The 11,901-nt window shown below is 46.5% G+C and overlaps 1 protein-coding gene across 6 annotated transcripts in view; it reads left to right on the forward strand.

Annotated features, from left to right (window-relative positions):
* The window catches only part of LOC308106430 (multiple C2 and transmembrane domain-containing protein 2-like), a 65,586-nt gene extending 54,796 nt beyond the window's left edge, over positions 1-10,790 (forward strand). For 5 of the 6 annotated variants that reach the window (XM_080458160.1, XM_080458159.1, XM_080458161.1 and 2 more), the window contains 6 exons: positions 5,637-5,750; positions 6,732-6,773; positions 7,220-7,329; positions 7,402-7,511; positions 7,929-8,026; positions 10,088-10,620. In XM_080458160.1, the coding sequence (XP_080314286.1) occupies positions 5,637-5,750; positions 6,732-6,773; positions 7,220-7,329; positions 7,402-7,511; positions 7,929-8,026; positions 10,088-10,135 (522 nt within the window). In that variant the 3' untranslated portion in view covers positions 10,136-10,620. Of the gene's footprint in view, positions 1-5,636; positions 5,751-6,731; positions 6,774-7,219; positions 7,330-7,401; positions 7,512-7,928; positions 8,027-10,087; positions 10,621-10,649 lie in introns of those variants that run through there. The other variant, XR_013935148.1, reaches the window with a different exon arrangement.
* Positions 10,791-11,901: the final 1,111 nt, after the last annotated feature.

Below are 11,901 nucleotides of genomic sequence, written 5' to 3' on the forward strand. Positions count from 1 at the left end.
ATTTGACCCAAAAACATAAGATATATATCTCATTGTCATCCCAACAATTTTTTTCAGCATTATTGATTTGAAGGATTGGATTTGAAAGCATATCTGTCACAGTTGGAAGGATTATTAACTATATTTGACACAAAAATCCCAGTACCCGTGAGGCTATATCGACTCTCTCTGTTCAAATAACTTCTGCATATGAGGTGGAAGATTAGAATTATGCGCCTTATACATTACAGCTAGTGTATTAAGGACGACAATATCGTGTATTTTTAGCGTCTTTGATGTGGCAAACAGAGGATTTGATTGAGCATAATAATCAGCTTAATTTACGAGTCGAATGGCCTTCTGAAGTAAAAAAAATAGGATCCATGTTTGCTCTGTATTTATTTTCCCATATTTCCACACCATAGCTCAGATATGGAAGAATGAGGGAGTTATATAATAAGTTGTGAATTTTGATACTGATCTGATTTTACACATTATGCCAATATGTTTGGTTAATTTTGACTTCAGGATATTTATATGCGGCTTCCAACCGAGCTTTTCATCAAAAGTAATTCCTAAAAATGTATTTACATGCACTTGTTCACTTTGTTTACCATTTATAGAATGGTAAACAAAAAGAAACAAAGCCATATCATACTATACTAAATATATATGGTCATATACTAGATATATGAAAAATATATGAAATATCAATTAGAAATAACAATACGTACAAGTACAATGTACAGGATTTATTTTCTCCCAAAAAGTCTGATATGTCATCCGTGGACAAGTTGTCCTCAGATGGTGCTGTCCATGGACGGGTTGTCCTCAGATGGTGCTGTCCATGGACGGGTTGTCCTCCAATCCAGGCTGGGCTACAGCTGAGCTGCTGGAAGGCAGCTCCTTTCCTCCTGGTGTTCACAGGAGCGAGAAAAAAAATAGATGAATCTCTCCAGAGTCTTTGATAAATTGGGGGGATTCGAAGGTGTCAAATCTTGGGGGCCTCAACCAATCAGTGACTGGCTGAGTGCATGGGGGCAGTTGGTGTCCTTTGAGAATGAAGGGGGGAGGATTTGCATGGAGTTGCAGTGGCAACAGGACCCCCTACAATGACGTGCTCAGGCACATTCCTGATTCAGACTCCACATGTCATGACCTTATAGCATGACAATTGAAGACGGTCTTTCCTTAGAAATGAACTAAGTTTTCTGTGGTCTTGTGAGATCCCAACATTGTGAAAAATGGGATTTGGAGCAGAGAGTTGGTGTCTGTTCCTGCTGGAGCTTTGAGTCGAGCAACGGAACTGCTCAGACCAAACACACATTTCTGAATGGAATTCTGTTGAGCCCCCCTCCACAACACACACACACACAGTCGACCGCTGACCTGCTGCCACATCCCACTGCTGCCTCCATTGGAGCAGGTTTTTAAATTATAGTTGTTGATGTGATGTTTGTCACGTCCAGCTTCGACTCCGCCACCCGATGTTGAGCAGCAGAAACCTTGATTTAATCCTCGCCAGTGACCAAAACATTTGCTTTCCACTCAACACAAGCGTGTAATGTTTCCAACATAAACTAGTCACGTTGGTAGACTCTGGAGCCTACAGCTGCTCTTCTTCCATCACCTCCTCCTTTCTTGAGGATGGAGGCGCTGTGCTGGGACGGTCAGAGTGGATGAAGAGCAGCTAGTTAGTTTTCCTCTGCTCTTTGTTGGGAGTTAATTGAAAAGCTTTGCTAACTCAGTTACCCCTCCTGGAGAACTGCTGTTCATGGCTCTGTAGGACCTGCTGACGTTGACCTCCATCATAGAGAAGAGGCCACCAACGCCACGCTCCCTGCAGCAGGATGTGGCTCAGTTTTCAGTCTTGACAGGAGGTTGAACACGTGAGGGTCTGCTTTGGGTTCCACGGTGACCTGACGTAGACCTGGTTCCACCCCACAGGACCAGATTCCTCTCGTCACAGAGAAATACTCCAGCAGCAGTCAGAGCTTTAAGGAAACCATCCTGACAGTAGGTGGGAGTTCTGACCTGTACTCTGACTGGCCAACAGGGCGCAGTACAAAGACTTTGACCAGCCTACTGTCAGCCTCAACACAGTAAAGCAGGGGGGGGATCAGACTCGGGTCCTGGGGGGCGGAGCCCTGCATGAGTCATTGGGTACATGCGATTACTCCCTCCTTTCTCCTTTCCTATCTACTTTTCCTTAACCCTGTGGATGACGTCACAGGGTTAAGGAAAGGTGTTAGGAGACTTCCTAAAGGCTTTAGGGAAAGGCGATAAGGTTGTTGTGACAGTCGGACCGCATTTTTACTAGGTGACGTAATAATAATAATCTGACGGTAGCACAGGTTAGTGACGTCTGCCGTGGAGAAAAACACAAAAATATTCCAAAAATGGACTACAAAAACACATTTATAACATTTTCCACTGTGACTCTAACCACTGCTATAATCTCAAATATCACAAAGTTTGAATTTAAATCAAGGGAAAAGAGGCTGCCAGGTGAATAAATAACCAATCAAACTGAAAATAGGCTGCACAAAAACTTTACTGTGTTCGTTTTACAGCATCCGCTTAACATTTCTAGTTGGGATATGGATTTTAGATTAGTTAAAGTTCTTCAAGGCTTATTATTGCATCAGTAACTTAACATGATCTGCGTTGAGTCATCCTGAGTTTCCATGAAAGTTCAGATGAGCGGGTCCCTTTAAATGTTGTCGCCGCAAGGAATTGTGGGTCAGCATGATCTCCTCTCCTTTGGTAAAGGATGCATCAGTGTTTCCTATGCTAAAGGAGTTAATAAAGGAAGCATTGAGCGTCCTTTCCTAAGCTTATTGGGAATTTGAACGTTCCTTATCATTGGACGTCCCTAAAACATTTCCGGGGGTTAAGGAAAAATAGATGGGAAAAGAAATAGTAGGGACTATCCCATGTCTGATTCTCTAATGTCCTGATGGTTCATCACCACGTCCAGCAGAGCCTGAAAGGCAGCCTGGTTCCAATCAGCTGTTGAAGCAGGAAACGTGGCGACGTGCAGCTAGCTAGCTGTTGAGCCTCTCTCGCTCTCTAACTCTCTAGCCTCTCAAGCTTTCTAGCCTTCCAAGCCTCTTGGGCCTCTCTTGCTCAATAGCTCTCTAGCCCCTATAGCTCTATAGCTCTCTAGCCTCTCGAGCTCTCTTGCTTGTCTAGCTCTCGAGCCTCTATAACCTCTTTAGCCTCTATAGCTCTCTAGCTATCTAGCCTCTCGAGCTCTCTAGCCTCTCTAGCTCTCGAGCCTTTTTAGCCTCTTTAACCTCTCTAGATCTCTAACCTCTCTAGCCTCTCAAGCCCCTTTAGACTCTAGCTCTAGAGCAGGGATCGGCAACCTTCAACACTCAAAGAGCCATTTGGACCCGTTTCCCACTGAACAGAACACACTGGGACCCCCACTGGGAACCCGCCCCCGGTCGTTGCTATAATATTAATAAATCAGCGCATATATGTGGGCAATCTGAGTTTTTATTAGAACCATGAGTGTGAGTGGTGTGGCTTTCAATGTCATTCAGTTGTGTAAAAGTGCAACCCTGAACAACTCGTCCACAGACAGCACCCTCAACTGACAACTCGGCAATGGATGAGAGTTCAGAATTTTTGGGAGAAAATTAATCCTGTTCAATGTAGTTTTACATATTATTTCTACTTGATATTATATATATGTTTCGAATATCTAGTATATGTCCATATATATTTAGTATAGTATCAGATGGCTTTTTTTCTCATGAAGAACGGTCCCCCCCCCCCCCCCCCCCCCCATTGTGTCAAATACACTTAATAATCCTTCCAAATATGTCAAATAATCTGAAATCCAATCTTTCAAATCAATAATGCTGAAAGAAATAGTCGATGACTAGTTGTCCAGAATCACGTGGACGAGTTGTCTGGGGTTGCAGTTTTGTGGCCGAGTTGTCCGTGGACGAGTTGTCCATTCACCCTGCTGACTGTTAGTGACGATCGTCACTCTCAACAAGTCCACAATATTAAATCATCTCATATGTCGTAAATACTCCCATTATTGTTCACATACGCTGCTTTGCACTGGTTGTTTTGTTGACTGGGCTTATTGAAACGTCGGCGCTCCACAGCACCGCTGTCTTCCGTCAAGGTTCAGACACTCCTCTCAGTAACAGGAGAGGAGGAGATTCAGTGGGAGATGGACGCTGCAGTTCAGATTGAGAGGTTTTTCTGCTGTGTCACAAATGAAGGAAGCTCACGGCTTCGGATGGCCACAGAACTGCGTTCTTCGTGCAACTATTGTTGCGTAATGGCGTTACATGCCCGCGTCGTTCACAGCACCGCCTACATTTTACCGCACTCTCTGTAGTGGGACCGCGCAACAGAGTTGGTTCTGGGTGCGCTTTGCCTTACCGTACTGTCCTGGCCCGTTCCACTCTGGGATGAACTGCTGTGGGACCGAGGCTCACGGAGCTGCAGCGGAGAGACGAAAGAGCCACATGCAGCTCCGGAGCCACGGGTTTCCGACCCCTGCTTTAGAGTCTCTATAGCCTCTCTAGTCTCTACAAACCTGCAACCCTCCGCTGCTGCCTCTATGACAGGATTATTTGATGACTCCATCTAGTTGCTGGACCCAGACATCACAGGCCATGTGACTGTGTCCTCTCGTCCTTTTTGCCTGCACAGGTGGGATAGCATCATCAAGAGTGTTTAGGCTCCCGGTGCTACTCCAGCCTGGACGCTTTAATGTCCCTGAGATGAGACAGGCACAGCATTTAAGCCCGATGTGGGGAATTTCAGAGTCTATGCAAGCGGTGGATGAGGACGGGTCACTTCCTGAACCCAGATCTTCCCGGACACAGATCTACCCGGACACAGTGCCACAGGCTTTGAAAACAGCAGGGAATCTGTCTTCAGCTTGACCAGAGCTTCTTTGATCAATAACTGATTTGTTGTCTTTCTCTCGTCCTGTTCGGCAGCCGAGCAAACAACATTGTGTGACTGAGAGTCTTTCAGTGTCAGAAGCCGTTCTACTCTTCAGCAGGAAGAAGTCTGGAATCTCTTCCTGCTGCTGCCTTTATTAGAGACAGAGAAAGAGGCATGGTTGCACGCATCTCTCTTATTGAGTCTTCAGTCACAATCACCACCACCATCCACACACCTGTCAGGAAGCAACCGTTGCACAACTGGATGAGCCTGAGCAGCACTTTCCAGACATTAACATAAACCAAGTGTCAAAAAAACAAACCCGTAAATAAACAAACAAAATCACCAATGACGGATCCAGAAGTAATTGATTATGACATTTAGAAAAACAGCAGCAGAAAACCAGCAATAGTAGAGCACATCTCATTCACCCCGTAAAACATCTGGAATAAAAGATTGAATCAACTGTCAAGTCAAAATGCTTCATGTTGGACCTGATGAAAGGCAGCCTGTTGACCTGTTTACCTGTGACCTGTTTATCTCTTGACCTGTGAGCTGTTTACCTGTGACCTGTTTACATGTGCCCTGTTGACCTGTGCCTTGTTTACCTGTTGACCTGTGACCTGCAGACATTTACCCTGTTGACCTGTGACCTCTTCACCTTTAGAAAGTTGACCTCTGACCTGTAGAAAGTTGACCTCTTGACCTGTGACCTGTGCCCGCTCTGCCTGCAGGTGTTTTTACTGACCGTGTGGAACTTTGAGTTTTACATGCTGCCCTTGTCCCTGGTTCTGCTCATCTCCTGGAATTATCTGCAGATCAGCTGTGGACGAGTCAGCAACGACGTGGTGAGTCCTTACCTCAGCTAACCCTAACTTAACCCGGACTAAACCTAAACTAACACTAACCCACTTTTATCTAACCCTAACTTAACCCTAATCCCTAAATTAACCTAACTTAACCTAACCCTAAATTAACCCTAACCCAGCTCTCTGCTGGTTTTTTTGTCAGAAAATCACATTTTCTTCTCATAATTACCAGCTGGTGTGTTTCCATAGCAACTAGTTGCACATGGCTCCTTGACATATGATAATGAAATTAGCTCAGAAACAGAATACACTAATAAGCAGCCATTACGGTCCTCTTCTTTAGAGTTCTACTTTCTGTCCTGATCCTCCGTGGCCTTGCTGTGCGGCCCTGTTCTTCTTGTGGCTGTCAAGTCTCTCAGTGTCTGAGTTTCTCAGAGTCTCAGAGGGGGCTTTTCCACAAGAACCAGGTGCTAGTTCGGAGCCGGAGCCAGATTTAGCACCAGTTCTTGTTCTTTGTCTTTCCACCGCCAAATCCCCGGCCTATCAGGGGCTAAACGGGTGCTTTTTATTATCATTATTGTTGTTATTATTTTTCCTCTATGGCCACTCCGGGGTTCTGTACTAAAGCAAGAAGGACGTGATTAAACACCAATGGAGCGACGAGGAGACGCAATGTTTTCTCGCTCTTTGATCTGCAGCCGGGGTTCAGGTCAAACTAGATGGAGCGACCTGGATGAAACCGATGTATAAAGTCCGTCTCCTTATTCCTGTATGAGCGCTACATTGGTGAAATCATTGACGTACTGTAGTGACGTTTTAGAGTGACATAATGATGTGGCTCTCACTTGGCTCCGTTGACAATGGAAAAACAACCGGTTCTTTGGCGGTGCTCATTTAAGAACTGGCAAGACCTGAACTAGCTCCTGGTTCTTTTCGGAGGAAAAGACCTCAGAGTGTCAGAGTCTCTCAGCGTCTCTCAGCGTCTCAGTGTCTCAGAATCTTTGTCCTCTGTCGTTGCAGGACAGCATGGATTTGGCGGATGAGGATGAGGATGATGAGAAGGTCAGTCTGTGTCTTCGTTTGTGACTTTCAGATGATCTTGGGTCAATGAGTCTCATTCAGATCCCATCTGTGTTCTGAGCTCTTCATGCTCACACACATCTTCTGAATCCTCCAGAAGCTCAGAATCTTCCAGTTCTTCCAGAAGCTCCGACATTTCCTAGTAAACTTGTGCTCTGATAAAGACTCTGGTCTGATGAAGACCTCAGGCCCTGTTCTGCTGGTCACAAGTCATTGACATGTGTGACAAGGGTGTGTCTGTCTGTCTGTCTGTCTGTCTGTCTGTCTGTCTGTCTGTCTGTGTCTGTGTCTGTGTCTGTGTCTGTGTCTGTGTCTGTGTCTGTGTCTGTGTCTGTCTGTCTGTCTGTCTGTCTGTCTGTCTGTCTGTCTGTCTGTGTCTCTCTCTGTATCTCTGTGTGTGTGTCTCTGTGTGTGTTTCTCCGCTCTAGGAGCAGGAGAAGCGGAGCCTGCTGGAGAGGATCCACATGGTCCAGGACACCATCGTGACCCTCCAGACCCTGCTGGACGAGGCAGCCTGCTTCGGGGAGCGGATCAAGAAGTAAGACGGGTTTGCTGTGGATGCGCAGGTTGATGTGATCAATGATTTCAGAGTGGCTGTATTCTGTTCCAGCACCTTCAACTGGTCTGTGCCGTTCCTGTCGGGCCTGGCCCTGCTGCTCTTCCTGAGCACTGCCGTCCTCACCTACTTCCTGCCAGTGCGCTACCTGGTGCTGCTGTGGGGTGAGTCTGTTCGCTCACTATGTCGTCCTTAGTATGAGGTAGGGCCTGTTCACTCGCTCTGCTCGTCCTCAGGATGAGGAGGGACTGTCGGGTCTGTTCACTTGTCCTCAGAATGAGGAGGGGCTGTCGGGGTGTGTGGGACCAACACCATCCTGCCACCGTCTTTAGTCCCTCCATGAAATGGTCGCTGTGGGATTGGCGTTCCACCAACGCCGCTGGACGGCTGACGGCAGTGGAAACTGTGGTGAAGCTTCCAGACATGCAAAGTGAAAGTATAGGAAGTGTTCCCACCTCTCGGGGGGGCGGGGGGCTGGACAGCAGGAGTCTCCCCCTGCAGCCGTTTGTTTGTGTGGAAACAACGTTCACCGCCACAAAAGACGAGTCTTAATGATATGTTGGTGTGAATCTTTGTTTTAGGCATCAATAAATTCACCAAGAAGCTACGGAACCCATACAGCATCGACAACAATGAGGTGCTTGATTTCCTGTCGAGGGTGCCGTCAGATGTGCAGAAGGTAAGCTCCGCAGGAAGCCCCAAATCCCTCCGCCGCTGGCTGCGCATCCCGCCGCCGCAGCTCCCAGACATTCTTCTCTCCGCCTGTGTAATTAGCTGCGTCTGTATAATTATGAGGCCCTGTATAATTTCCCTTGTGTTTTGGTCACGATACCTCGCTGGTGGAGGTCTGCTGCTCAGCAGCTCTGTGCAGCAGCTCTGTGCAGCGGCTGTTCCCAGGCCGCCGCCAACAGCTACAGCTGCAGGCCAGGAACACAGCCGCAGCCCGGCAACATGCAACACAACCACAGGCCAGCAACACAGTCGCAGGCCGGCAACACAGCCACAGGCCGGCAACACACAACACAACCGCAGGCCGGCAACACGCAACACAACCGCAGGCCGGCAACACAACCGCAGGCCGGCAACACAGCCACAGGCCGGCAACACGCAACACAACCGCAGGCCGGCAACACGCAACACAACCGCAGGCCGACAACATGCCGCAGACACGATCAAACCTTAACATCAGTCGTAATGACGGTTTTCACCACATGGGGTCACCGGTGGATTGGAAGAGCCTTAAACCTCTTCCACATAGTTTCTTTTGCTCAAATTGTGAGTGTGTAGAGTTGTGGGGTCTCTCGCTGTTCAAGGTGTTTATATCCTGTGACTCCTGTTTACACACCGGTCACAGTGGATTCCGCTGGAATCAAAGCAAAACGCTCACAGGGAATTCTCAATATCAAATATCTTCCAATGATTTGGTTGATGCCCCTTTTGTTCATGACGATAATGCGACGGTGACGATTTAAACGTGGTTCTTTGATGACTAAAACATAGAGACCTGTGAATATCACAGTATAGTCCCACAATATCACAGTACAGTCCCACAATATCACAGTACAGTCCATGGGTCGTCAACCCACGGCTCCGGAGCTCCGCAGTCGTCTGAAGCCGTAAGCTTTCTTTATATGTGACGCAGCGGGAAACTTTCTCAATCTGAACTGCACTGTCCATCTCCTGCTGGATCTCCTCCTCTCCTGTTACTGAGAGGAGCGTCTGAACCTCCTCGGAAGGCCTCGGTGCTGTGGAGCGCAGACGACAAAACCACCAGTGTATGCAAAGTGGCATATGTGAACAATAACGGGAGTGTTTACGACAGATAAGATATTTTAATATTGCAGATTTGTTGAGAGTGACGATCCTCACTACCAATGAGCGGGTTGTGTGGTTCCAGTGTGTTCTATTCAGAGGGAAACGGGTCCAAATGGCACTTTGAGTGTTGAAGGTTGCCGACACCTGTTATAGTCCCACAATATCACGGTATAGTCCCAGGGCGCCCTGTTTTCTCTCTTTGGTCCTGAACTGGTTTTCTAAAAGTTTCTTCTGTCAGTCCCAGGTCCAGCCTCTGAGTGTAGCAGCATGATTCCTTTGGCTTTCAGGGGGACAAACGACTCTGTTTAGGTGTTATGGTGTGGATGGTCACGAGATATATGGTGTCATGTTATCTGATAACCCGGTGCAGCTGTCGGTGGTTCTCTCACAACTGACATGTGAACCTCTTTTCTAACTTTGATTTCAAGCTGGGATGTCTGTGAGTGTGACCCAGGAGATGCAGCAAATCAACTGCTCCATGATTATTAAAAAAAAACACTTATCTGGCAATGTAAAGCTGAAGCGATCCATGAGACTGTTTGTTTCTGCTGCTCATTAATTAATTAGAATTAAAATGGTGTTTTTTTTTATTTCCAAGCCTCTCCTTACCTTCACACAGAAACATAATTCTTTAAATGTATACAACTTTCAGGGTTTTCACTCTTATTGTAAATATAAAAAAGTACTTATACAAGCACCAGAAAAAAGCCTTTCCTTTATTCTCCTCAATTGATCTCCATTGTTGTTATTGATCGGTCGACTGCAGTGAGCGACACCAAACGTTTTCAAGTTGGTTTACTGAGAAAGTCTTCTGATGAATTTGTGTCACGTCTCAGAAAGATGTTTGAATCAGTAATTACAGGTTCTTCTGAACCTAACAGTCTCTGTGTCTCCATGGGCTCTGTGTTTTCATGTTTGGCTCTAGGTTCAGTTCTCTGAGCTCAGAAGCAGCAAGAAGAAGAAGATCTCTTAAGGAAAGGTCTTCCTCACCCGATGGAGCTGCTGGAGCTTCACACACTGTGGCCAAGTTAACCAGCAGATGAACGTCTGAACCAGCTCTGACCCTGTTAACCAGCTGATGAACGTCTGAACCAGCTCTGACCCTGTTAACCAGCTGATGAACGTCTGAACCAGCTCTGACCCTGTTAACCAGCAGATGAACGTCTGAACCAGCTCTGACCCTGTTAACCAGCAGATGAACGTCTGAACCAGCTCGGACCCTGTTAACCAGCTGATGAACGTCTGAACCAGCTCGGACCCTGTTAACTAGCTTGGTCATCCTCTGAATGTATGTCTGGTGTGTTTGTGTATATTTTTACATGTTGTAAATATATGAAGGCTTTTATACGCAAATATTCTATTGCTCCCCACATTAAAAAATAATATATTAGTCCCTGGGTTGAAAGTGGTGTCTCTTCTGATTGGATGAATTTAAATACAAATATTCAAGAATATATGAAATCAGTGTCTTGTTTTCTTTGTTGTAGTTTCCTTTGAACAGAGGTGATGAAGACTTACTGAGCAGAGGTGATGAAGACTGAACAGAGGTGATGAAGACTGAACAGAGGTGATGAAGACTTACTGAGCAGAGGTGATGAAGACTGAACAGTAATGAAGACTGAACAGAGGTGATGAAGACTTACTGAGCAGAGGTGATGAAGACTGACCTACGCTCTTTAATGAAGACGGTCCTTTTCTAAATTTTTGTCTCCCCTGCTGCTGGATCTCTGGACCTCTCCTTCAATGCAGCGCCATACCTCGCTGGCCCCCCGCAGGCGGACACCCCCACTTCCCACTATGTAGGACATGGTATTACAATAACTGGACAGGGTTGGCTATCACTTCCCACTATGGAGGACATTATCACTCAGGTTACTTTTACTTTGTCCTCTCCCTCCGGATGATTTTAGACAACTTTGATTTGGAAGAATGAACCGTGTGTACAGTCTTGAACTGAATAAGTGCCAGACGTGCACAAGATGAGACCGTGACTGGATTCCAGTGGATTCCAAGACCCTCCTCCTCCTCCCAGTCAGCCCTGGTTTTGAGATGGAGTGATCACCCAGGTCCAGTATATACCATACTGAAATATTTGGCCTCTTCAATGTGAGTAAATCGTCCCATAGCTGATGAGGGGCTTGAGACAGAAGGAAAAGTTTTAGAAACAAAATGTCTGACTTGGACCTGAACAGATTTGTGGGTGAATCATATAGACGATAGATGGCAACTTGGCAAATATGTTGAAAATACCATCTGAATGCATATCAAGGAAACAATGTACCTTCATTACACCATGTGGACGCAGCAATTTGATTTGTCCAACACTGCAGCACACATGCAGTGGAGAATGTGGCAGGCGATGACCTGCATTTCTCCTCATCTACTTATCATGTTGATAAGTAGATGAGATGGTCATTATTAATAACCTGCTGTCAAGGACACTGCAAGCACGTCTTTACTTGACACTTATAGGCCCAGCATAAATATGTATGGACGTTGAGCAGCTTCGGAATTACCAAGTAAAATCTGGGCTCCCACGTGGGAACCAATGTGAGGTGGCGCCTGGTTCACGGTAAGCAGCGTGCGACCAGCGGTCTCTGTAGACTAGTTAGAACTCAGTTCAGAGCCGGCCTGATGGGTCCCATCAGCCAGAACCTGAATGTTTCAACGTTTCCTCCTTTAACAGAAACACACCAACATTTCACTCCTCCCAGCTTTCAACCTGCTGTGAGTCCACAA

This window comes from Lipophrys pholis (genome assembly GCF_963383615.2).
Source record: "Lipophrys pholis genome assembly, chromosome: 2".
NCBI classification, from domain to species: Eukaryota; Metazoa; Chordata; class Actinopteri; order Blenniiformes; family Blenniidae; genus Lipophrys; species Lipophrys pholis.